We start from the raw sequence: 27,500 nt of genomic DNA, 5'->3' as shown, positions 1-27,500 counted from the left end.
GATGATGATGATGGTGGTGGTGATGATGATGATGATGATGATGATGATGATGATGATGGTGGTGGTGGTGATGATGATGATGAGGATGAGGAGGATGATGATGATGATGATATCTTTGCTTGTTGATGATGAGGATGATGATGATGATGATGATGATGGTGGTGGTGATGATGATGATGAGGATGAGGAGGATGATGATGATGATGAGGATGAGGAGGATGATGATGATGATGATGATGATGATATCTTTGCTTGTTGATGATGAGGATGATGAAGATGATGATGAGGATGAGGAGGATGATGATGATGATGATGATATCTTTGCTTGTTGATGATGAGGATGATGATGATGATGATGATGAGGATGTTGATGATGATGATGATGATGATGATGGTGTCCTGTACCCCTGTGCAGCACTGTGAGTGGCGCTGTGAGGCAGGGTGTTACTGTACGGAGGGGAAAGTGCTGTCTGCTAACGGGACGTCCTGCGTGGAGAGAGAGGACTGTCCCTGTCTGGACCTGAGCAGAGGCCAGCATCTGCACCCTGGCGAGACCACCACCACCCCCGACGGATGTAACAACTGGTGAGAGATGAGGAGGAGGAGGAGGAGGAGGAGGAGGAGGAGGAGGAGGAGGAGGAGGAGGAAAGGGGCGAACAGCCATTCAGAGACAGGGGAAGTTGTTTGTGTGTATAATCTGTAGGTCTTTGTGTATATAATCTGTAGGTCTTTGTGTATATAATCTGTAGGTCTTTGTGTGTATAATCTGTAGGTCTTTGTGTGTTTAATCTGTATGTCTGTGTGTGTATAATGTGTAGGTCTTTGTGTGTATAATGTGTAGGTCTTTGTGTGTATAATGTGTAGGTCTTTGTGTGTATAATGTGTAGGTCTTTGTGTGTATAATGTGTAGGTGTTGTGTTTCAGTACCTGTGAAGGAGGAAGGCTCAACTGCACCAAGGATCCTTGTCCAGGTGAGTAGAGCAGCTGGAGTAAGACACTCTTCTAAAGATCCAACAGACTCTTCACATTTCAATGACAGTATATTAGAAACACACCCAGTGTCGTCGTCCCCCCCCCCCCCCCCCTGGTGTGCAGTGGCTGGTGAGTGGTGTGAGTGGTCCAGCTGGACCCCCTGCTCCAAGACCTGTGGGGCGGAGTTTGTGTCCCGCTACCGAAGCTGTGGCTGTCCGGAGCCTAAAGCCGGGGGCGTGGCCTGTCAGGGGGAACAGGAAGTACACGGTGGCGTTGGGATTCAGATCCAGAGACAACCCTGCCCCGTGGTCTCCTTCTGCCCAGGTAAGCCTGCAGTAGCAGCAACGGTCATCGCTGATTGGGTTGAGAGAACCAGTCAGCAAGAGATCGATTGGCTTACTATCATGTATGGTTGATGTGATCAAATGAATGGCTGTCAATATCTTTGTCTGCCCCCCCCCCTCTCTCTCTCTCTATCGCTCTCTCTGCCCCCCCTCTCCTTCAGTCCATGGTTCATGGAGCGCGTGGTCTGTGTGGTCTGAGTGTGAGCCGTGTGCCGGGGGGTCTGTAAGGACCAGGGTGTGTAACAGTCCTCCAGCCAGGTTTGGGGGTCTGCCGTGCCACGGGGAGAGTCGGCAGAGTCGTGGCTGCCATGACAACGTCACCATCTGCTCAGGTCAGCTGACGGCCCATGTTCGTTGTGTTGACGTTGCTGTTTGTGTGTATCTGCTGTATATGTTTTTAAATGCAGAAGTTAGTTTGGTCGTTAGTTGTGTTGAGCGGCCTCATATTGTTCCCGTGATGCTCCTCTTACTGCAGAGTGTGGGGGAGGGATGACAGAATGGCCTTGTGGGAAGCCTTGCCCACGCTCCTGCTCTGATCTCCATGGTGACACAGAGTGTGTGGACTCGCCGGACTGTGGCCGGACCTGCGGTTGCCCGGGTGATTTGGTGCTTCAGGATGGACAATGCGTGGAGAGGGAGGAGTGCCGCTGTAAATACCACAACAGTACCATCGGTGAGACCTTGTAGAAATGGTGTCAGATGTTTCTACTGGATAGTGCTGAAGTTCACATTGGTTATATAGTATCATACCTCAATTCTGACACATTGATGCACCTCCACATTAAACACCAGCAATCTATGAGTTGTACCTGTAAACATGGCTCTCTCTCCCTCCTTCTGTCCATTCAGGTGGGCTGGACTCCAGAAACAGCTCCTGGGCCTGGCCTGGCAGGTCAGACTGGCAGTACGCAAACCCAGGAGAGAACATCCTCAGTGACTGTCAGATCTGGTACAGCAGCATACACACACCACTTCACTGGTAGCATTACAACATGTGTCTGTCATAAGTCCTATTCGAAAGGGACTAGTATTATGTGGTAATGTCGGTCATTTAGAAATCACCCCCCCCCCCCCCCAATGTCTGTGTTTCGTGTGGTGCATTCGTGCGGGATAAGCCAAGTCTGTGTTTTACTGGAATTTATGGACATTGGGATATGATGTCATGGCTCTGTGTAACATCCGCTTCATGAACAACAAGCGCAACAGGCGTTGATTAGTTCTCCAACACACAAGAAGCAAGAAATCGTCAGAGAAAACAAACTCACCCCAAATTACCCACACGCCCATTACGTACTAGACTACTATTACACCAGGACCTCCAGAATCAGCAAAATAGGGTAGGTTCATTTGCGGTGGAATTTTTACTGACATTTGTACGGACATGGCCGATTCGCACAGGATAAATAACACAGACGACCTCCGGAATTATTACAAATGACAGATGTAACCACATAATACTAGTCCCATGTGAATAAGGCTATATATAGTCTATATATGAGGAATAAGGCTATATATAGTCTATATATGAGGAATAAGGCTATATATAGTCTATATATGAGGAATAAGGCTGTATATAGTCTGTACTAACCATCTCTTTACGCTCTCCTTCTACCCCAGCACTTGTGAAGCAGGGGTTCTAGAGTGTCAGTCGGTCCCTGGTTGCCATGTCGACGGTGGGTGGAGCCAGTGGGGAGGCTGGTCAGAGTGCTCTGCCCCGTGCGCCGGGGGCGTCAGGCTCAGAGTGCGTCAGTGTGCCAACCCCGCCCCTCAGAGCGGGGGGAGGGGGTGTGCAGGCGTGGCTGAGCAGCAGAGAGACTGCAACACCCACAATTGCACAGGTACTGTATGTCTGGTACTGTCCACTCTGGTACTGTACACTCTGGTACTGTCCACTCTGGTACTGTCCACTCTGGTACTGTCCACTCTGGTACTGTCCACTCTGGTACTGTCCACTCTGTCCACTCTGGTACTGTCCACTCTGGTACTGTCCACTCTGGTACTGTCCACTCTGGTACTGTCCACTCTGGTACTGTCCACTCTGGTACTGTCCACTCTGGTACTGTCCACTCTGTCCACTCTGGTACTGTCCACTCTGTCCACTCTGGTACTGTCCACTCTGGTACTGTACACTCTGGTACTGTCCACTCTGTCCACTCTGGTACTGTCCACTCTGGTACTGTCCACTCTGGTACTGTCCACTCTGGTACTGTCCACTCTGGTACTGTACACTCTGGTACTGTCCACTCTGGTACTGTACACTCTGGTACTGTCCACTCTGGTACTGTCCACTCTGGTACTGTCCACTCTGGTACTGTCCACTCTGGTACTGTCCACTCTGGTACTGTCCACTCTGTCCACTCTGTTACTGTCCACTCTGTTACTGTCCACTCTGGCCTCGTCTGGTACTGTCCACTCTGGCCTCGGAAACCAAGTTGCATTGCACTTGTCAGAACTTAATTTAGGATTTCTATGTGATTTTAACAATAAGAGATATTATACAGTATATGTATATGTTACGGTACATGTGGGAATACGGTACATGTGGGAAAACTAGGATTAGGGTTAGGTGCTATGTTGATTTGGTACATGCTGGCATGTCTAACCCTACCCCTAACCCTAATCCTAACCCTAACCCTAACCTTAACCGTAGCACCCCAGCACCTAACCCTAACCCTAGTTTTCCCACATGTACCGTTTTCCCACATGTACCGTAACATATATATATATATATATATATATATGTTTATGTATATACATACATATGTATGTATATATACATCAATTCTAATTTAGCAAGGCAAGAGAGACATCTCTCTCTGCTGTGCCTCCTTCTCTGTCTAACTGACATCTCTCCTCTGCTGTGCCTCCTTCTCTGTCTAACTGACATCTCTCCTCTGCTGCGCCTCCTTCTCTGTCTAACTGACATCTCTCCTCTGCTGCGCCTCCTTCTCTGTCTAACTGACATCTCTCCTCTGCTGCGCCTCCTTCTCTGTCTAACTGACATCTCTCCTCTGCTGTGCCTCCTTCTCTGTCTAACTGACATCTCTCCTCTGCTGTGCCTCCTTCTCTGTCTAACTGACATCTCTCCTCTGCTGTGCCTCCTTCTCTGTCTAACTGACATCTCTCCTCTGCTGTGCCTCCTTCTCTGTCTAACTGACATCTCTCCTCTGCTGTGCCTCCTTCTCTGTCTAACTGACATCTCTCCTCTGCTGCGCCTCCTTCTCTGTCTAACTGACATCTCTCCTCTGCTGCGCCTCCTTCTCTGTCTAACTGACATCTCTCCTCTGCTGTGCCTCCTTCTCTGTCAAACTGACATCTCTCCTCTGCTGCGCCTCCTTCTCTGTCTAACTGACATCTCTCCTGCTGTGCCTCCTTCTCTGTCTAACTGACATCTCTCCTCTGCTGCGCCTCCTTCTCTGTCTAACTGACATCTCTCCTCTGCTGTGCCTCCTTCTCTGTCTAACTGACATCTCTCCTCTGCTGTGCCTCCTTCTCTGTCAAACTGACATCTCTCCTCTGCTGCGCCTCCTTCTCTGTCTAACTGACATCTCTCCTCTGCTGTGCCTCCTTCTCTGTCTAACTGACATCTCTCCTCTGCTGTGCCTCCTTCTCTGTCTAACTGACATCTCTCCTCTGCTGTGCCTCCTTCTCTGTCTAACTGACATCTCTCCTCTGCTGCGCCTCCTTCTCTGTCTAACTGACATCTCTCCTCTGCTGCGCCTCCTTCTCTGTCTAACTGACATCTCTCCTCTGCTGTGCCTCCTTCTCTGTCTAACTGACATCTCTCCTCTGCTGTGCCTCCTTCTCTGTCTAACTGACATCTCTCCTCTGCTGTGCCTCCTTCTCTGTCTAACTGACATCTCTCCTCTGCTGTGCCTCCTTCTCTGTCTAACTGACATCTCTCCTCTGCTGTGCCTCCTTCTCTGTCTAACTGACATCTCTCCTCTGCTGTGCCTCCTTCTCTGTCTAACTGACATCTCTCCTCTGCTGTGCCTCCTTCTCTGTCTAACTGACATCTCTCCTCTGCTGTGCCTCCTTCTCTGTCTAACTGACATCTCTCCTCTGCTGCGCCTCCTTCTCTGTCTAACTGACATCTCTCCTCTGCTGTGCCTCCTTCTCTGTCTAACTGACATCTCTCCTCTGCTGTGCCTCCTTCTCTGTCTAACTGACATCTCTCCTCTGCTGTGCCTCCTTCTCTGTCTAACTGACATCTCTCCTCTGCTGCGCCTCCTTCTCTGTCTAACTGACATCTCTCCTCTGCTGTGCCTCCTTCTCTGTCTAACTGACATCTCTCCTCTTCTCTGTCAAACTGACATCTCTCCTCTGCTGTGCCTCCTTCTCTGTCTAACTGACATCTCTCCTCTGCTGTGCCTCCTTCTCTGTCTAACTGACATCTCTCCTCTGCTGTGCCTCCTTCTCTGTCTAACTGACATCTCTCCTCTGCTGTGCCTCCTTCTCTGTCTAACTGATATCTCTCCTCTGCTGTGCCTCCTTCTCTGTCAAACTGACATCTCTCCTCTGCTGTGCCTCCTTCTCTGTCTAACTGACATCTCTCCTCTGCTGTGCCTCCTTCTCTGTCAAACTGACATCTCTCCTCTGCTGTGCCTCCTTCTCTGTCTAACTGACATCTCTCCTCTGCTGTGCCTCCTTCTCTGTCTAACTGACATCTCTCCTCTGCTGTGCCTCCTTCTCTGTCTAACTGACATCTCTCCTCTGCTGTGCCTCCTTCTCTGTCAAACTGACATCTCTCCTCTGCTGTGCCTCCTTCTCTGTCTAACTGACATCTCTCCTCTGCTGTGCCTCCTTCTCTGTCTAACTGACATCTCTCCTCTGCTGTGCCTCCTTCTCTGTCTAACTGACATCTCTCCTCTGCTGTGCCTCCTTCTCTGTCTAACTGACATCTCTCCTCTTCTCTGTCTAACTGACATCTCTCTCTGCTGTGCCTCCTTCTCTGTCTAACTGACATCTCTCCTCTGCTGTGCCTCCTTCTCTGTCAAACTGACATCTCTCCTCTGCTGTGCCTCCTTCTCTGTCTAACTGACATCTCTCCTCTGCTGTGCCTCCTTCTCTGTCTAACTGACATCTCTCCTCTGCTGTGCCTCCTTCTCTGTCTAACTGACATCTCTCCTCTGCTGTGCCTCCTTCTCTGTCTCTCCTCTTCTCTGTCTAACTGACATCTCTCCTCTGCTGCGCCTCCTTCTCTGTCTAACTGACATCTCTCCTCTGCTGTGCCTCCTTCTCTGTCTAACTGACATCTCTCCTCTGCTGTGCCTCCTTCTCTGTCTAACTGACATCTCTCCTCTGCTGTGCCTCCTTCTCTGTCTAACTGACATCTCTCCTCTGCTGTGCCTCCTTCTCTGTCTAACTGACATCTCTCCTCTGCTGTGCCTCCTTCTCTGTCTAACTGACATCTCTCCTCTGCTGTGCCTCCTTCTCTGTCTAACTGACATCTCTCCTCTGCTGTGCCTCCTTCTCTGTCTAACTGACATCTCTCCTCTGCTGTGCCTCCTTCTCTGTCTAACTGACATCTCTCCTCTTCTCTGTCAAACTGACATCTCTCTCTGCTGTGCCTCCTTCTCTGTCTAACTGACATCTCTCCTCTGCTGTGCCTCCTTCTCTGTCTAACTGACATCTCTCCTCTGCTGTGCCTCCTTCTCTGTCTAACTGACATCTCTCCTCTGCTGCGCCTCCTTCTCTGTCTAACTGACATCTCTCCTCTGCTGTGCCTCCTTCTCTGTCTAACTGACATCTCTCTCTCCTCTGCCCGGGGGTCTCCAGACTCTGGCCCCTGGTCCTCCTGGTCTCCCTGGGCCTCGTGGACGGTGTGTTCTGTGAGCTGTGGGGGAGGGGAGCAGTCTCGTACCAGAGTCTGCAGCACCCCGCCCTGCACCGGCGTAACCAGACAGAGCAAGACCTGTAACACTCAGGTGTGCCTGGGTGAGTCAGCGTGTTGGACTGGAGAGAGAGGGTCCATTTATATTGACATCTCTACCATTTAGCAGACGCTTTTATTCAGAGTGACTAACAATTAGACAGTTTCCCTGGTGTAACTTAGGGCACACTAGTGGTACTTACTCCTACTACTTTCTCGTATTCTTATTTTAGCTCCAATGTAGTCAGAATAAATTAGTAAAACATTTAAATATATAAAAATGTAAAAATGTGTGGCAGGACGCATGGTATTTCTCTCTATGTTAATGGTACATGTTCTTACTTACTTACCACTTCTATCTTTTCTTTTCTACATCCACTGATCCTCTATTGTGTCTTGTTCCGTATGTATGTGGTGTGTGTGTGTGTGTGTGTGTGTGTGTGTGTGTGTGTGTGTGTGTGTGTGTGTGTGTTGGTCTGTAGAGGTGGGCTGTCCCCCAGGCCGCCTGTACAGGGAGTGTGAGTGGGGGGAGGGCTGCCCCTTCAGCTGTGCCCAGGTCAGTGGGAGAGAGGGCTGCTACTCTGAGGGTTGTGAGGAGGGCTGCCACTGCCCCCCACACACCCTACAACACCGTGGAGCCTGTGTCCAGGTGAGGTTACCCCATGTAGAGCTGATCAATGAAAGCTCATTTCAAGTGTTTCTCAAATATATGGTTGTTTCAAATGTATTCTGATTGATTGAATATAGTATTGCATAGTTATTTCAAGACTATGTCTATTGTGGGATTTGAAATAATTGAGATCTGTTGTATTTTGTCCCACTCAAAATATTTACCAGGAGAGATTTTGAATGACTCTGTATAACTATCACCAAATAGTCAAGTTGAAGTAATTCTCTTCAGATGCAAGAACTGTGCTGTAGTTGAAGTAAAGTTTATTGCACACTTCACAGAATGCAACAAACAGTGAGCTGCGCTAAGGGACCCACAAGACCCCGACACAGACTGACCATCATGGCTTGGTCTACCCTTAATATAGTGCCCATGTTGTGACCATGTAGATATAGGGAGCTATTTTCATACTTTTCATTAAACTCCTCCTATCCTGGCACCAGAAAAAGTGACTCCAGAGGTTCACTTCATTCAGCAACCCCTAGGGAGAGTTACTGAGACCTGGAGGGAGAGTGAGCTAATCCCTGGGTGGACATCCCTGTTTAACCATCTTCACTGTATTGGGGGAGTTCCAGTCACCTATCATCCTTGAACATGAATAAGAGACGAGTCTGGTTGAAACCATCTCCCTCTACCCCTTATCAGTCTGCCAATACAGAACCAGTGTGAAGTAGAACAGAACCATGTGAAGTAGAACAGGTTAGAAGCATTTCTCAACTACTTTAGTTAGTGTGGCAGCGCTGGGACCAGACAGCAGTGAGAGTTGAGCCAGGATACAGAGAATCACACTGAACTAGGCTGCAGTTTACCAGAGACCAGCTGCAAGGCCCCATGATATCACCAGTACCTCCCACCAGCTGCAAGGCCCAATGATATCACCAGTACCTCCCACCAGCTGCAAGGCCCAGTGATATCACCAGTACCTCCCACCAGCTGCAAGGCCCAATGATATCACCAGTACCTCCCACCCCTCCAATCAGACTAACACCCAGCCCCTTTATGCAAACTAGACTAGTGTCTCTATGGATACACAATCCTACATGGATAACTACTGATATATAGTTTATTAGATAGTTAGATACTAAACTATATTAGTTGGTATTAGTATCTAACTGACTTAGTATTAGTATCTAAGTTACATACTAATATACTAATATACTGTATAGTTAGATACTAATATATGGATAGATAATGATATATAGAGATGGATACAAACCCATTGACATATAAAACATATCTATGCATATTATAAGACCCATGAAATACAAAACATGGATACATATACAGTATATACACATATATTCAGATAACATGTCATATAAAACCCAATATATCCTATAAAACCTAGGGTACATTTAGGTCATGTTCTCACATCAAAGTCTGAATCAGGACCCGGAGCAAGTGGATTTTGCAACATTGTTGCATAAATTTGTTCTCTGATTTGCGTTCTCACAGCCCTTAATGTAAACAAAGTAACATACGCAATCGAAGCAACAGACGTGGTAGTTGATTGCCCGTTCGTCCCTCTCTTATCCAGATCAACACGCATGCGCTGTTGTTTTCCTATAGACTGCCTCGAGCAACGTTCTCACCCAAAGCGAAGCGAAGCAAAGGGATGGATGCGTCGTTCCTAACCGGAGCTAAACCACCCTTTTCAAGCGGAGCATCTGACGGGTATTTGCTCCGGGAGCGACTACGAATGCGCGTTCTCACCGCTCCAAACGACGCAAAGCAAAGCGAACTTTATCCTAAAGTCCGATTCCAAGTGAAGCAAATGTTCTAGTGAGAACACACCAGACTCCAACAGTACCTGCATTATGGGGTATATAGATGATTATATATGGTTACAGGGAATATACTGGTGATTATATACGGTAATTGAGTAAAATAGTGTCCAGACGATGATCAAATGACTTTTCAAATTCCCACACTATGTATATGAATAAATCAGAAGGTTGTATCAAAGCTGAGTCAGATGAATAAATCAAAAGGTTATCTCAAGGCTATTAATAAAACAAAAGGTTATGTTGTGTGTTTATTAGGTGATAGGTGATTTCAGCTGTAGGGAGCTAACAACTATTTCATGTTTAGGAGTGTCCCTGTCTGGTGGACAAGGGTCTCCGGACCTCTCTACAGAATGTATCTGTGACCCCAACGTTGACCCTTGACCTTCATAACATCACTGAGGGCGCAGAGTTTGAGTCTGGTGACACCCTGGTACATGACTGCAGCTCCTGGTGAGACATTTTGCTGAATGCAGAAGAAGGGTGCACATTGTCTGTATATAACCCAGCTTTAACTATTTTCAGCAGTACAGTATATTTCATTAACATTTACATTTTTGGCATTTAGCAGACACCTATCCAAAGCGACTTACGACAAATACATTTGTCTAAGTGAATGATTCATCTATCCATCAGTCATCATAAGACAAAGTAATCTATGCTATGACCAGGGGCCAATGGCAGTTACAATGCTAGAATAACGTTTTTTATTATTATTATTATTATTATTATTATTATTATTTATTCTAATAGTATAGGAATTGTACAGGAGGGTAGTGGGGATGAGGAGGTCATTAAGAGACACAGTTAAGTTGTTAGACAGTTAAGGTATAGGCCTTCAATCTATAAGTATGTATTTCACTGACTTGTTTTCTGCTCTAATGTATGACCCCACCATGTAGCTCCTGTCAGCATGGCGCGTGGAACTGCACCCTGGCGCCGTGTCCGGTGGACGGGGGCCTGTCCCCTTGGGGGGCCTGGTCCCCTTGCTCCCTGTCCTGCGGAGGTCTGGGTGTGAAGACCCGCTCCAGAGCCTGTAGCCAGCCGGCCCCAGCCCACGGGGGCAGTGACTGCCATGCCCCCCGCCAGGAGAGCACCTACTGCCAGGCTCCTGACTGCCCAGGTACCCCCCCCACCCCCCACCCCAGGCTCCTGACTGCCCAGGTACTGACCCCCCCCGCCCCAGGCTCCTGACTGCCCAGGTACTGACCCCCCCCCCCCCCCAGGCTCCTGACTGCCCAGGTACTGACCCCCCCCACCCCCAGGCTCCTGACTGCCCAGGTACTGACCCCCCCCGCCCCCCGCCCTGACTGCCCAGGTACTGACCCCCCCCCGCCCCCCGCCCTGACTGCCCAGGTACTGACCCCCCCCAGGCTCCTGACTGCCCAGGTACTGACCCCCCCCAGGCTCCTGACTGCCCAGGTACTGACCCCCCCCAGGCTCCTGACTGCCCAGGTACTGACCCCCCCCAGGCTCCTGACTGCCCAGGTACTGACCCCCCCCAGGCTCCTGACTGCCCAGGTACTGACCCCCCCCAGGCTCCTGACTGCCCAGGTACTGACCCCCCCCAGGCTCCTGACTGCCCAGGTACTGACCCCCCCCAGGCTCCTGACTGCCCAGGTACTGACCCCCCCCAGGCTCCTGACTGCCCAGGTACTGACCCCCCCCGCCCCCCGCCCTGACTGCCCAGGTACTGACCCCCCCCCAGGCTCCTGACTGCCCAGGTACTGACCCCCCCCGCCCCCCGCCCTGACTGCCCAGGTACTGACCCACCCCCGCCCCCCGCCCTGACTGCCCAGGTACTGACCCCCCCCACCCCCCGCCCCCCATTCTGATCTTATTCTTCCTTTATTTATAATTAGAGAAGAGAGTCTACAGAAAGGGGGAAATTAATCTGAAAGGTTAAATAACAATCTATAATAGTAATAATAATAATAATAATAATAATAATAATAATACATTTAATACTTAAGACTAATCTGTTATTCGGGGGGTTAACGAAGGGAGAGAGCAACACCTGGCGTCCTCTGCACTAAGGAAATGGGCTAGTGACTGTGCTGTGGTAGATGTTTGCCGTTCTTCCAACCCTTCCTTGAGAGAATTCTCTTGTTTCTCATCTCGACACAGATCATTCTCTGGCATAGATTATATTTTTGTATCCAAACACCTGTATGATAAGACATCATATTTTAATTTACTTCCTATGTCTCTCTCTGACCACAGGGCGGTCTTTGGCAGAGTAGCTATCTCCTTGAAGCCCAAAAGGGCTCCTCGCTGGTGCTTTAACTCCACCCTCTTGCAGAATGAATCATTCCTAAAGGAAATGAAGGAACAACTAGATGAGTTTATTGTAATTAATAAGCCATCTGTGGATGATCCTGGTATCCTCTGGGATGCGGTGAAGGGGTTCATTAGGGATAAAACTATTGGCTTTGCCTCTAATCTACACAAATCCAGATTAAAACATATTCAAGACTTGGAAAAGAAAATTGCTGAACTGGAGATCACTATGACTTCGCATGTTACCCCTGAGTTAGTTCTTAAAAGAGAAGTGTTATTTAAAGATCTTAACCATCTTCTCAGACATATAGCTGACTTCCTCATTCATATAGCTAGACAAAACTATTACTTGCACAGTGCACAGCCAAGCCATTTACTAGCCTCAAAACTTAAAATGAAGGAACAGCTAGCAAACATCTCTTCAATCAAATCTTCTACAGGGACTATGTGCACTGATCCAGCAGAGGTTAACAATAACTTCTTGGCATTCTACTCGGCTCTATATACTTCTGAGATTGATTATAATGAGCAAGCCGTTAGTTCCTTCTTGAACCCCTTACAGCTCCCCCAGCTTTCCCAGAAGGACTCCTTTGATTTAGATTCTCCTATTACTCTATCTGAACTACACAAAGCTCTTTCATGCATGAATAAAGTCAAGTCACCAGGGTTAGACGGTTTACCACCTGAATTTTATCTGGCCTTTTGGCCCCAAGTTGGCACTCTTGTGTTGGGAATGATGCATTCTGCAATCAAAAATGTCTCCTTCTCCAAAAACAACAATATAGCTATAATTTCTTTGCTCTTGAAAAAGGGGAAGGACCCTACTGACTGCGGAAGCTACCGCCCCTTGTCAATTTTAAATACAGATACTAAACTGTATGCCAAAGTTCTAGCCTCACGACTGGAACTATTTATGACTACCTTAGTGCATGAAGACCAAACAGTCTTCATTAAAAGTCGCCTTGCCTCAGACAATGTTTGCCGCCTTCTTCATATTATTGACTCTTCGAATACTACTGACTCATCAAATGCTATCCTCTCACTTGATGCTGAGAAAGCCTCTCCTGTCCTCCACTCTCTCCACTGGCTCCCCATCAAAGAACGTATACAATTCAAAGTCCTCATCCTCACATACAAAGCCCTCCATAGCCTGGCCCCCCCTTACCTGACTGACCTCCTTCTCCCCCACCGCCCCACCCGTACCCTCCGATCCTCATCCATTGTTCCCCTCACTGTCCCACCCTCAAAACTCAAAGGCTTCGGTCACCGTGCCTTTTCACGAGCCGCACCCCGCCTCTGGAACTCTCTCCCTCAACCACTCAGAGACTCACCCTCACTCCTCACTTTTAAATCCCACCTCAAAACCTACCTGTTCTCCCACGCCTACAGCCTCCCCTACCCCTAGCCATCTCCCCCATCCCTGCCACCCCCGCCCCCCCCCCCTGGACATGCATCCAACCTCCCCTATCCCTAACCATCTCCCCTCACCCTGCCACCCCCCTCCCCCCATGGACATGCATACAACCTCCCCTTCCCCGTTCGTTACCTCTGTGTTCTATGTGCTCATGTTATCTGGTGCTTGTTGTTTCTGTGTTTTCCGTTTTGCCCATATTGTCAGCGTCTTTGAGCCTCGGAAAAGCGCTATATAAATCGAATGTATTATTATTATTATTATGATGATCCTATTATGGTCCACAACACCAAACATCACATATCACTGTATGCTGATGATATCCTTCTTTTTATTCGGAATATCCCTCAGTCACTTCCCCATCTTCTAAATATCTTTAATACTTTTTTGCCAAATTTCGGGTTATAAAATTAACTGGGGAAAATCAGCTCTATTACCACTGAATACCTCAGCTAGACAGCTAGATGTCCCACAAAACATCCCAGTGGTCCAGAATATTAAATATCTAGGTATCTCTATCTACCCCTCAATTTCTAACACAGTATCAGTTAATTATAAGAATGTGCTGAAGGAGGTAGAATCTGATCTACAAAGGTGGAATACTTCACCCCTCTCATTTCATTCCCGTATCTCAGTTGTTAAAATGTCAATTTTTTTAGTTCCATGCTCTCTCTAGCGTGGTTATCTCTAAGTGGTTATTGGAAGAAACTACACTCTATCTCTTCCAAATGTATATGGGGTGGGAAGAAGCCCAGACTCAAATTCTCAACCCCCCAGAGGCTAAAAAGTGAAATGGGATTGGGACTACCAAACTTCGAATGGTATTATTGGTCCTTTGTGCTGCGTCCTCTCTCCACATGGTTTGATCTGGCTGCTCATGTATCTTGGCGCTCTATAGAAGAAAACACTGTCCGTCCCCATAGGTTACAAGATGTCATATATTCTAATATCTCTATCAGACAGTCCAAATTGAAATTCGGCTCCATCGTCACTGAACTAATCTCAGGAGGGGGGGATGAAAGGTTTATGCGAATTTTGTATTTGTACTGGTAAACCCTATTTTTGTTATTCTATTTTCTCCTTTGTTTATTTGTATGTTACCACTGCCCTTGTTTTACTCCCTGAAATAATAATTTAAAAAATTATATATATAAAAAAAAGAATAATCTGTTATTCAATCTGTTTTTTTGCAGTGATCATAGGTCCCACAGAAGAACCCATTTTACCAGGTAAACCGTCCTGAACAACTCAACACTTCCTCCCTACAAGTGGATCCATTTACTGTCTCACTATTGAGCTATAGGGTCCCATAGGGTTCTTTACACATCTCTCTCTCTCTCAGTAGATGAGGATGCAGGCTTCTCTCCATGGACGTCGTGGAGCTCGTGTTCCCGTACCTGTAGTGACGCCCTTAGCCCAGCCCTGAAGTCACGTCAGAGACGTTGTATCAGACCCCCCTGTTCAGGAGAGACCCACCAGGAGATGGCCTGTAACCTGCCCCAATGTCCTGGTAACGCTCATCATCCTACTACCTACTATCTAACAATACCAGATGCTTTAACTGTACATAGCTCATAACTGTATATACCTCTAAACTAACGTACCTACTTTCTGTACATATCACTATGTTTTTTTATATCATGTTCTTATATCACTATTTGCACTTCTGGTTAAATGCTGAACTGCATTTTGTTGTCTAGTACTTGTACTTTGCAATGTCAATAAAGTTGAATCTAATCTAATCTAATCTACAATACAGAACAATTATGTGTTTTTCCCATCTGTTTCAACAGAAAGTTAATCTTCTGCTGTGCTCTATCCAATAAAACTAACCTAATCTATCCAATAAGACTAACCTAATCTTGTGGAAATTGATAGTTTGAGCATCAGTAGACCATCTATAGGGGACTACTGCGTCCATGTAAAGTGGGGCCTTCTGTTCAAAGACTGTTGTGTGTGTTGTGTGTGTGTTGTGTGTGTGTTGTGTGTGTGTGTTGTAGACGGTGGCGTGTGTGTGGGGCAGGACTGTGCACAGAGGAACTGCTCGTGGACGGGGTGGACGGAGTGGGGGTCGTGCTCCCGCTCCTGTGGGGTGGGCCAGCAGCAGAGGCTACGCACCTTCCTCAGTCCCGGGGTGAACGGCTCCTGGTGCAACGACATCCTGGGAGGGAACGTGGAGAACCGCTTCTGTAATATCCGAGCCTGTCGAGGTGGGTGGAAGCATGCTCTGTATCCAAACCTGTATCAAATGTTTACATTCTGGATGTAAACGTACAGTATCTCCATGTGGGTTGAGGTTTTCTGTTTTCAAAGCATGAGTAGCAAAGGTATATATATGCCATTTATCTGATGTATATATGCCATTTATCTGATGTATATGCCATTTATGTGACGCTTTTATCCAAAGCTCTTACATTGCAGTGAGTGCATACATACACTTTTCAGTATATACTGTAAACCTAAGCATTGTTAGCACCATGCTCTTCCAACTTTTTTTTATTCTTTAAAAACATTTAATAATATTTGTTACATTTAAGCTATTTACAGTAGCTTATTTACACATTACAATACATAGGTAGGCATCAGCCCTATCATACAACACATAGGTAGACATCACCCCTATCATACAACACATAGGTAGACATCAGCCCTATCATACAACACATAGGTAGACATCAGCCCCTATCATACAACACATAGGTAGACATCAGCCCTATCATACAACACATAGGTAGACATCAGCCCTATCATACAACACATAGGTAGACATCAGCCCCTATCATACAACACATAGGTAGACATCAGCCCCTATCATACAACACATAGGTAGACATCACCCCTATCATACAACACATAGGTAGACATCAGCCCCTATCATACAACACATAGGTAGGCATCACCCCTATCATACAACACATAGGTAGACATCAGCCCCTATCATACAACACATAGGTAGACATCAGCCCCTATCATACAACACATAGGTAGACATCAGCCCTATCATACAACACATAGGTAGACATCAGCCCCTATCATACAACACATAGGTAGACATCAGCCCCTATCATACAACACATAGGTAGACATCAGCCCTATCATACAACACATAGGTAGGCATCACCCCTATCATACAACACATAGGTAGGCATCACCCCTATCATACAACACATAGGTAGACATCAGCCCTATCATACAACACATAGGTAGACATCACCCCTATCATACAACACATAGGTAGGCATCAGCCCCCTATCATACAACACATAGGTAGACATCACCCCTATCATACAACACATAGGTAGACATCACCCCTATCATACAACACATAGGTAGACATCACCCCTATCATACAACACATAGGTAGACATCACCCCTATCATACAACACATAGGTAGACATCAGCCCCTATCATACAACACATAGGTAGACATCAGCCCTATCATACAACACATAGGTAGACATCAGCCCTATCATACAACACATAGGTAGACATCAGCCCCCTATCATACAACACATAGGTAGACATCACCCCTATCATACAACACATAGGTAGACATCAGCCCTATCATACAACACATAGGTAGACATCACCCCTATCATACAACACATAGGTAGACATCAGCCCCTATCATACAACACATAGGTAGACATCAGCCCTATCATACAACACATAGGTAGACATCACCCCTATCATACAACACATAGGTAGACATCAGCCCCTATCATACAACACATAGGTAGACATCACCCCTATCATACAACACATAGGTAGACATCAGCCCTATCATACAACACATAGGTAGACATCAGCCCTATCATACAACACATATGTAGACATCAGCCCCCTATCATACAACACATAGGTAGACATCAGCCCTATCATACAACACATAGGTAGACATCACCCCTATCATACAACACATAGGTAGACATCACCCCTATCATACAACACATAGGTAGACATCACCCCTATCATACAACACATAGGTAGGCATCAGCCCTATCATACAACACATAGGTAGACATCAGCCCCCGATCATACATAGGTAGGCATCAGCACCTTAACAACTCACAATTAAACTATTTAAATCAAAAATTGACAATTCATTCAAATTCATAAAACAACCCTCCATGCTCTACCAGTTGAGCCAGAGAGGACCAGCAGGTGTAATGTCTGTGTCTCAGTGGATGGAGGGTGGTCTCAGGTGTGGTTGTAATGTTCCTCTGTCTGTGTCTCAATGGATGGAGGGTGGTCTCAGGTGTGGTTGTAATGTTCCTCTGTCTGTGTCTCAGTGGATGGAAGGTGGTCTCAGGTGTGGTTGTAATGTCCTCTGTCTGTGTCTCAGTGGATGGAGGGTGGTCTCAGGTGTGGTTGTAATGTTCCTCTGTCTGTGTCTCAGTGGATGGAGGGTGGTCTCAGGTGTGGTTGTAATGTCCTCTGTCTGTGTCTCAGTGGATGGAGGGTGGTCTCAGGTGTGGTTGTAATGTTCCTCTGTCGGTGTCTCAGTGGATGGAGGGTGGTCTCAGGTGTGGTTGTAATGTTCCTCTGTCTGTGTCTCAGTGGATGGAGGGTGGTCTCAGGTGTGGTCGTAATGTTCCTCTGTCTGTGTCTCAGTGGATGGAGGGTGGTCTCAGGTGTGGTTGTAATGTTCCTCTGTCTGTGTCTCAGTGGATGGAGGGTGGTCTCAGGTGTGGTTGTAATGTCCTCTGTCTGTGTCTCAGTGGATGGAGGGTGGTCTCAGGTGTGGTTGTAATGTCCTCTGTCTGTGTCTCAGTGGATGGAGGGTGGTCTCGGTGGAGTCCTTGGTCTCGCTGTGACAAGCGCTGTGGAGGAGGACGCTCCATACGCACGCGCTCCTGCTCCAGCCCCCCTCCCAAGAACGGGGGGCGCAAGTGCCAAGGAGAGAAGAACCAGGTGAAGTCCTGCAACACCAAACCCTGTGGTAAGAACCTGTCTCTGCCCTGCAACACCAAACCCTGTGGTAAGAACCTGTCTCTGCCCTGCAACACCAAACCCTGTGGTAAGAACCTGTCTCTGGAAAGACATATATCCATAGTATGGCTGTTTAGTATGTTATATCTATTAGTAACTCATTTTAATATTAATTTATTGTGTGAGACTGACACGTGTGGACCCGTTTTGGGCTCTTGTGTGCAGAATCAGTGGCTAAAATTATACAAAGATCCTGTTGGATGGTTTAATGCTGTGATGGTCATAAAAGGAATGGCTTCGACCACTGAGAGATTGTAAAGATCTCAACTACCGAATCAAACATAACCTCTGTCTCTCTCTCTCTCTCTCTCTCTCTCTCTCTCTCTCTCTCTCTCTCTCTCTCTCTCTCTCTCTCTCTCTCTCTCTCTCTCTCTCTCTCTCTCTCTCTTGCTCTGATGTAGTGAAGATGTCATGAAGGTTTCAATTTCATAATTCCTTCATTTCATCAACTCCTATGGAAGTGGCCATCCTAAAGGAAGCATAGTAGACCTGCCTGTAAATGATGGATCATAGTCACTACAAGCCTCTTCTTAGAGTATGTCATCTTAGCTGTATATGGAATATAGTATTTTTTAAACCAGACCTCTAGCTCTATCCAAACTCCCAATCCAGTCAGAGATTTTGCAAGGTCTCTCAAAGGGAGACTAAAAATGCTCACTTAATCCTGACTGCTAAACTCCAACAGTTTGATGTGAGCATCCCTTATTGACAGAGCATCAGCCTTATGAGGAGACAGTTTGAAAGGCATGGTTGTTGGGTCTTCTGTTCTAGGTAGACACGCCCACAATCCTTCTCCTTTCCCCCCCACTGACTTTGAATGTAATAATAGCCTCTGGTTTCTGGATTAATATCTTTTTTATATTTAGTATATATACTTTTATAATAGAGGATGGGGTGTATAGTGTGATGTAGTGAAGCTTTGAGGAGTGTTATATCAATTATTACAGAATTTCCTTTAAAAGTTATATTATAGCTATATATATATATATGTAGCTGGTAATCCTGAAGGACATGGATACTGGAAATAAAAAAAAGCTTCTTACAGTATCGTCATTGTCAGCTCGCTTCTTGATTGGATATATTCCATTCCACTTCACAATTGGACTCGGGAGTTGCCCACACACAAGAGGACTTTTGATCGTAAATATTGAACACGTTTAATATTTATGATCGTCGCCCCCAACCATTTTCTGGGCAGATTTTTTTGGGGAAATTGACTCCTAACACACCTCACACCACAGGATCATCTTGTAGGATAATCTTTAGAGCCATCCGATAATCGGGCATTTGCTGTCCTTGGTCGGAAGGGGGGAAATCGGGCCAAAATCGGCCAGATTATATTTATGTGTGTACCGGGCTTACAAAGAATCCAGGTTACAGATGTCCTATGAGGTTACATAGAGGCTCAATACAGAGTCCCTATTTAAGTTACATGTAAGCCCTATTGGTTGCATGGAGTCCCTTCAGGTTACACAGATAAGCCCTAATATTGGTTACATAGGGTCCTTTACACATTTCTCTCTCTCTCTCTCTCTCTCTCTCTCTCTCTCTCTCTCTCTCTCTCTCTCACACACTCACACACACGCACACACACACACACACACACACACACAGACACACACACACACACGGCAACACCAAGTCTCATGGTAAGATATCAACTTCCTAACCATACATAATGCAACTATCTGACATTCTATCATTTTCCATCCCACAGAAGAGAAAGGCTGCCCGCCGGGTCAGGAGATGGTGCCCTGTGCCAACGCGTGTCCCCAGCGCTGCTCAGACCTCCAGCAGGGCATCCAATGCCAGGACAACACAGAGTGCCAGCCTGGGTGTGGCTGTCCTAAAGGTAAAGGTGCTTCTTTCTGCTCTCTGGAGTTCATTGTTTTGGATCACGGTTCGGATATACAGGTCTCACTCGGGTTCATATTCAGTCTCATACCTGCAACCTTGTTGCCAGTACCGGCTATTGTTCTGGGACGTATCCACTGGACCACCGAGAAGCTAACGTCTAATTGTCTGCTACTGACAATGTTCATCATCACCTGTCCCTTGTTTTACATTTTTTAAATGAACAGTTTTGGGGAGCTTATCGGCGTAGAACACTAATGCGCATACCAGCGTCATGTCCAGGAGGTGTACGTGTACATCAAGCCGCCTCACGCTACGGAAAGCAGGAGATAGGCTCCTGCCCTATGGGCCATTAGGTTCGAGAACCATCGGTTCTCAAGTCTACTTACTTACTTACACTAATGCGCATACCGCATAATCGCAAGGTCCCTGGTTCGATTCCGGCCATCGACATATCCTGCATGTCATCCCTCCTCTCTCTCACCCATCCTTCCTGTCAACCTCTACTGTCTCTATCCTAATAAAGCAGAAATGTCCTCAAAACATGTTTTTTTTAAAAAGGGAAAAAATTCAGAAATTAACTTTAGATTTACAGTTCTGATGTCTCACATCATATGCGTGTGTGTGTGTGTGTGTGTGTGTGTGTATGTGTGTATGTGTATGTGTATGTGTGTGTATGTGTATGTGTATGTGTATGTGTATGTGTATGTGTATGTGTATGTGTATGTGTATGTGTATGTGTGTGTGTGTGTGTGTGTGTGTGTGTGTGTGTGTGTGTGTGTGTCCAGGCCAGCTGCAGCAGGGCGGGGTGTGTGTGCAGGTGTGGCAGTGTGACTGTGTGGACTCTCTGGGTCAGACCTGGGCGGCCGGCAGCTGGCATCACCTGGACTGTAACAACTGCAGCTGCACTGACGGACAGCTCTCCTGCACCAATCAGAGCTGTGTGGAGGCCAGCTGCGTCTGGAGCTCCTGGTCCAATTGGGCATCCTGTAGTGCTTCATGTGGGCGTGGCCAGAGAACTCGCTTCAGGTGAAGACAGGGGTGGGAGGACAGGGGTGGGAGGAGAGGGGTGGGAGGACAGGGGTGGGAGGATAAGGGTGGGAGGACAGGGGTGGGAGGATAAGGGTGGGAGGAGAGGGGGGGGAGGAGAGGGGTGGGAGGAGAGGGGTGGGAGGATAGGGGGGGGAGGAGAGGGGTGGGAGGATAGGGGGGGGAGGATAGGGGTGGGAGGAGAGGGGGGGAGGATAGGGGTGGGAGGAGAGGGGTGGGAGGAGAGGGGTGGGAGGATAGGGGGGGGAGGAGAGGGGTGGGAGGAGAGGGGTGGGAGGATAGGGGTGGGAGGATAAGGGTGGGAGGAGAGGGGTGGGAGGATAAGGGTGGGAGGAGAGGGGTGGGAGGATAGGGGTGGGAGGAGAGGGGTGGGAGGAGAGGGGTGGGAGGAGAGGGGGGGGAGGAGAGGGGGGGGAGGATAGGGGTGGGAGGATAGGGGGGGGAGGAGAGGGTGGGAGGACAGGGGGGGGATCCTCCTCACCTTCATTTTGGCAGTCAGGGGGGATTATTCAATAAATAGAGTTTACTAGTTTACTAGGGCTTAACGTTAATGATAGTAAACCTTTGCAATGTTGAAGAGATGTTAACATAGTTTGTGTGTGTGTGTGTGTGTGTGTGTGTGTGTGTGTGTGTGTGTGTGTGTGTGTGTGTGTGTGTGTGTGTGTGTTCTATCAGATCCATGAGACCAGAGACCTCTGGAGCAGATTGCCAGTTTGAGGAAGTGCAGCACAAACCATGTGACCCTGGACTCTGCCCACCCCTCTGTGTCCATGGCGACCAGGAGCTGACAGTGGGAGACACCTGGCTGCAGGGGGAGTGTAAACAATGGTGAGATACTGTCGGTAGAGACTCAACTACACAACCTATCTGCTGCCATAGACTGAAGACCCTTCAGTCCTTAACTGTCCTTCCTAAGACCTCTTCATCCCCTCTAACCCCCTGGACAGTTTCTCTACTGTCAATTAATTCAGTAAATAAATACAATCTAAATAAAATAAATCTTAATTCTTCCTTCTTGGCCCCTGGCCCTAGCATGGATGACCTTTTCTTGCGATGACTAATACTGTAGATAGATGATTCACTTAGTTAAGACAAATGTACTTGTAAGTCGCTTTTGATAAAAGTGTCTGCTAAATGTCATGCAAATGTAGTTTGTTCGTGTTCTAATCTGCCAATCAACACTGAACAAGTGTCTAACTTCCTCTGTGTTTTGTCCCCCTCAGCACATGTACACCAGAGGGGGACTACTGCCAGGACATAGACTGCAGAGGTGGGCCCCATTCTGTTATGTGTCTGATTGGGATGTGAGGGACCCTCGTCCAGGGATGACATTTAAGGATCTGATCTGCTACACAGTTTTTATTTCCCATAAATGTGCCGCTACATAATTGTGACTATTCAGGTTACCTAGACTACCTAGACTGTGTTCTTTTACAATGACAACACAATCTCACTGGCCCAGAGGGATAGTGGGTCAAACATGTTACTAGCCAGCTTTGAGCCTTCATGTCCATGCCTGCTCATATCCATTGACTGCACAAATACAGCCCAGTTATACAGCACTAGAGTATTGGATCATCTGCCTCCCCCCCCTCCCCCTCTATAACTGGGTCATCTGCCCCCCCCCTCTATAACTGCTGTGATTGGGTCATCTGCCCCCCCCCCTCTATAACTGCTGTGATTGGGTCATCTGCCCCCCCCCCTCTATAACTGCTGTGATTGGGTCATCTGCCTACCCCCCCCCCTCTATAACTGCTGTGATTGGATCATCTACCCCCCCCCCCCCCCCTCTATAACTGCTGTGATTGGCCAGTGTCTGGAGGCTGGACACCGTGGTCCGTATGGTCAGACTGTCCAGTGACGTGCGGCCGTGGCGCCCAGGTGCGGAGCCGCGCCTGCATCAACCCTGCCCCCCGTAACAACGGAACCCACTGCAGCGGGCCAGAGAGAGAGGCCCAGGACTGCCTCACCCCCCCCTGCCTCGGTACGCAGCACCACGGACACCTGACCCCTCCTCTGCTCCGCCCCCGTCACCCTGACAACCTGCATATGGTGACTGGTGTGTTACAGTTCAACAGATGCTCACCTGTTGTTAAGCCTTACACATTTGCTGTTTCTAGATGACCTTTGCCCCTGGTCGCCATGGTCCCCCTGCTCACGTAGCTGTGGCGCGGGGTTGGTGTCACGGCGCAGGGTGTGCATGTGTGAGGAAGAAGCAGCCTGCCCACCTGAGATAGAGGTGGAGAGGAACAGAGAGGAGACCCAACTGTGCTACAAAAGACCCTGCCCAGGTACCCTGACCGTAACACCTCCACACTCTACACTTTGAACTCGGATCAAAAGGGTCTGATATTGATATTGATTTCAATGACGTAGAGCACACACACTACAGTCAACCTACTGTATCCTCCTGTCTTTGTGCATGTGTGTGTGTAACGTGTGGCAGGCTGCCCCATGTCGGAGTGGAGTGTGTGGTCAGCGTGCTCCTGCGTGTCTCAGAGACAACAGCGCCACCGTGCACCGCTCTCTCTGGCCACCAAGGGTCAACAGTGCACAGACCTGGAGACCCATAGCAGAGCTTGTGTCCTGGGCGATTGCCACGGTGAGTGAGTGTACAACACATGTGAGTGTTTGAGCCTCTCCGGGCTGGGAGATGGAGGTAGACGTTCTGTATTATTTCATATGGTCTTTGTCATTTTCATAGTCAATTCAATTCCATCTTCTAAGTGTTTCATTCTTGTGTTGGACAGACTGTGACAAGCCTTTCCGGTACTCTGAGTGTGGCGCCCCCTGTGAGAAGCAGTGTGCACTGCAGGGCAAGAGGGAGCTGTGTGTGGGGGAGCAGGAGTGTACACCTGGTTGCTACTGCCCTCAGGTATACCAGTCACCCTTAGAGGAGCATCACCCTGTAAACTCTCAATGTGTTGGTTTAACCCTGGGTGAGAACCTGTTTAACCCTGGGTGTGAACCTGTTTAACCCTGGTGTGAACCTGTTTAACCCTGGTGTGAACCTGTTTAACCCTGGTGTGAACCTGTTTAACCCTGGTGTGAACCTGTTTAACCCTGGTGTGAACCTGTTTAACCCTGGTGTGAACCTGTTTAACCCTGGTGTGAACCTGTTTAACCCTGGTGTGAACCTGTTTAACCCTGGTGTGAACCTGTTTAACCCTGGTGTGAACCTGTTTAACCCTGGGTGTGAACCTGTTTAACCCTGGTGTGAACCTGTTTAACCCTGGTGTGAACCTGTTTAACCCTGGTGTGAACCTGTTTAACCCTGGTGTGAACCTGTTTAACCCTGGGTGTGAACCTGTTTAACCCTGGTGTGAACCTGTTTAACCCTGGTGTGAACCTGTTTAACCCTGGTGTGAACCTGTTTAACCCTGGTGTGAACCTGTTTAACCCTGGTGTGAACCTGTTTAACCCTGGTGTGAACCTGTTTAACCCTGGTGAGAACCTGTGAACTCTATTGAGATCCAGACACTGAGGTTCTGGGATATGTCAAATATAGGATTTGTGTCTTTTAGATAAACGAAACGTGTGTGTGTGTGTGTGTGTGCGTGTGTGCGTGTGTGCGTGTGTGCGTGTGTGCGTGCGTGTGTGTGCGTGTGTGCGTGCGTGTGTGTGTCCCCAGGGCTTGCTACAGCAGAACGGGACCTGTGTTCCTCCGGAGCAGTGTGGGTGTGTCCACCTCCTCTCCCAGGCCTCTGGGCCGCCCGTCCCAGTCACTGTCCCCCCGGGGGCCATGGTGACAGTAGGCTGCAGCACCTGGTGAGACATCCTGTACCTCTGAATCTTAATCAACCAACAACTGTTACACAGGCCTATAGTTCATACAGAGCTTTAGTCATATCTATGGCCTATAGTTCATACAGAGCTTTAGTCATATCTATGGCTTCGTTCACACGGCAGTGAAATGTGATCCAATTTTTTTGCCGACATGTGACTCAGGTCTGATTTATGCATGACCGTGTGAACAGCACAAGTCACATGAAATCTGACTTTTTTAAATCCGACCTGGGTCGCGTTCAGAGTTGGTATTATATCGGATACATATCTGATATTTAGCAACGCGCCCGCCATCTGAACTGTCAAGTCGCGTTTAATGCGACTTTTACGTCACTCTAGCAGGGTTGCCAGATGGGATTGACAATTTACAGCCTAACCAGTCTATAACCGCTAAATCCAGTAGCCCATTTGGCGGTAACCTGCCCCATCTGGCAACCCTGCACTCTAGACGCAAGTATAGTAGAGAGTGCTCTTTTTCCTCATCCTTTTTTTTTGGACCACTTGCTCATATCTTTGCTGGCTTCCGCTGCACAAAAACGTTAAAATGAAACCGGTTGTAACGTTATCATGTTATCCTATATATGTTATCATGTTATCCATCCACACTGCGCGTGACATCCTGACGTCATTGTTATTGTCCTTCTGCACATGCGGGTCTGTTCAGGGCCGTGGAATGTTCACACGAGTCAATGTAGGTCAAATATAGGTCACATTTTCAAAGCAATGTGAACTGCCAAACAAAAAAATCGGATCTGTGTAAAAAATCGTAATTGAGCATCAAGACCTGCCGTGTGAACAAAGCCATAGAGAGCTTTAGACTTTCCCAGTATCAAAAAGGCACTCAGAGAGGGGAAGAAAATTAAAGGAGCAGGAGATATACCATGTCACCAGCATACTGTAACATGTTTAACACTAGAACAGCTGTGTCTTTTTTACCTACTATAAGCCTCTTTACAATGCTCCAGCTGCTATTTACACACAACGACCACTTGGCCGCTTGTAAATTAGCCTGCCTCCTACACAAAATAGCTTTATACTAACGGCAAAATAGCTTTATACTAGCTTATCCTGATGTGATTTTGAAAATGTAAGGATACTGGGTGGTAGAAGGCACATATCTAGGAAAAGTCATGAAAGGAGGGTTCTGTATTGAGTGCAAAGATAAAACATTTGTCTTTACTCACAGGGGTCAAATGACCCCCAAATGACCCCTCGGGGAGTATATTGTTACACTGTTTATTTTCTGATTCCTCCCCAGCCTCTGTGCTGACGGGACGCTGCAGTGTGACACGAGAGAGTGTGAAGGTAAGTTTCATCTTGTTGAGAATACCAGCTGGTACCTTATGTGTCTCAGCTGGTACCTTATGTACCTCAGCTGGTATCTTATGTGTCTCAGCTGGTATCTTATGTGTCTCAGCTGGTATCTTATGTGTCTCAGCTGGTATCTTATGTGTCTCAGCTGGTATCTTATGTGTCTCAGCTGGTATCTTATGTGTCTCAGCTGGTACCTTATGTGTCTCAGCTGGTATCTTATGTGTCTCAGCTGGTATCTTATGTGTCTCAGCTGGTATCTTATGTGTCTCAGCTGGTATCTTATGTGTCTCAGCTGGTATCTTATGTGTCTCAGCTGGTATCTTATGTGTCTCAGCTGGTATCTTATGTGTCTCACATGGATTTCAGATCAACCCAAAGCCCTTTCCTTCTCTCACTCTCTATATCCCTCTCCCACTCTCTCCCTCCCTCCTTCTCTCTCTCTCTCTTCCTCCCTCCTGTTTCAGTCATTCTCAGTGAGTGGTCAGAGTGGACCATATGCTCCCAGTGTGTCCCTGTCTCCTCACTGCAGCCCTCCACCTCTCCACTGGGGGGCGCCATCCTGGTGTCAGTGCAGCGGCGCTACAGGGCCTGTCTGGACCTGGACTCAGGCCTGCCTCTCTCTGGGGTGGAGGCGGAACAGTGTCCTGGGGAGCTGCAGGAGGAGAGGCTCTGCCCAGACCCCAACACATGCAGAGGTGGGTGGACGCTCAGCCAACCAATCACCACTAATGATGATGATGGTGATGATGATGATGATGATGGTGATATTGATGATGATGGTGATGATGGTGATGATGATGATGATGAGATGATGATGGTGATGATGGTGATGATGGTGATGATGATGATGATGGTGATGATGATGATGATGATGATGATGATGGTGATGATGGTGATGATGATGATGATGATGGTGATGGTGATGAGGATGGTGATGATGATGATGATGATGGTGATGATGATGATGGTGATGATGATGATGATGGTGATGATGATGATGATGATGATGGTGATGATGATGATGATGGTGATGATGATGATGATGATGATGATGGTGATGATGATGATGATGGTGATGATGATGATGGTGATGATGATGATGATGTTATTGTCATCTCTTCTCCAGACCTGTGCCAGTGGAGTGTGTGGAGCACGTGGAGTGTGTGTCAG

General features: G+C 47.6%; 1 protein-coding gene across 1 annotated transcript in view; it reads left to right on the top strand.

The window, feature by feature from the left end:
• Window positions 1–27,500, top strand: part of sspo (SCO-spondin) — a gene marked incomplete at both ends in the record, with an annotated part of 131,931 nt that overhangs the window by 86,209 nt on the left and 18,222 nt on the right. The window contains 27 exons of the mRNA XM_080544512.1: window positions 416–585; window positions 925–971; window positions 1,096–1,296; window positions 1,478–1,648; window positions 1,792–1,989; window positions 2,166–2,265; window positions 2,934–3,154; window positions 7,095–7,253; window positions 7,671–7,837; window positions 9,950–10,095; window positions 10,545–10,765; window positions 14,527–14,562; window positions 14,679–14,843; window positions 15,334–15,543; window positions 18,109–18,276; window positions 20,044–20,178; window positions 20,969–21,209; window positions 21,906–22,058; window positions 22,454–22,500; window positions 23,044–23,214; window positions 23,351–23,521; window positions 23,677–23,832; window positions 23,981–24,105; window positions 24,862–24,998; window positions 26,275–26,321; window positions 26,795–27,025; window positions 27,457–27,500. The exon at window positions 27,457–27,500 is cut by the window's right edge and continues 118 nt beyond it. Coding sequence (XP_080400638.1) covers window positions 416–585; window positions 925–971; window positions 1,096–1,296; window positions 1,478–1,648; window positions 1,792–1,989; window positions 2,166–2,265; window positions 2,934–3,154; window positions 7,095–7,253; window positions 7,671–7,837; window positions 9,950–10,095; window positions 10,545–10,765; window positions 14,527–14,562; window positions 14,679–14,843; window positions 15,334–15,543; window positions 18,109–18,276; window positions 20,044–20,178; window positions 20,969–21,209; window positions 21,906–22,058; window positions 22,454–22,500; window positions 23,044–23,214; window positions 23,351–23,521; window positions 23,677–23,832; window positions 23,981–24,105; window positions 24,862–24,998; window positions 26,275–26,321; window positions 26,795–27,025; window positions 27,457–27,500 — 4,038 coding nt within the window. The remainder of the gene's footprint in view (window positions 1–415; window positions 586–924; window positions 972–1,095; window positions 1,297–1,477; window positions 1,649–1,791; window positions 1,990–2,165; window positions 2,266–2,933; window positions 3,155–7,094; window positions 7,254–7,670; window positions 7,838–9,949; window positions 10,096–10,544; window positions 10,766–14,526; window positions 14,563–14,678; window positions 14,844–15,333; window positions 15,544–18,108; window positions 18,277–20,043; window positions 20,179–20,968; window positions 21,210–21,905; window positions 22,059–22,453; window positions 22,501–23,043; window positions 23,215–23,350; window positions 23,522–23,676; window positions 23,833–23,980; window positions 24,106–24,861; window positions 24,999–26,274; window positions 26,322–26,794; window positions 27,026–27,456) is intronic.

The sequence above is a fragment of the Nansenia antarctica genome (assembly GCF_963989245.1).
Source record: "Nansenia antarctica genome assembly, chromosome: 13".
NCBI classification, from domain to species: Eukaryota; Metazoa; Chordata; class Actinopteri; order Argentiniformes; family Microstomatidae; genus Nansenia; species Nansenia antarctica.
Note: the sequence above shows the minus strand (reverse complement) of the source record. Positions and strands in the feature narration are given on the sequence as shown.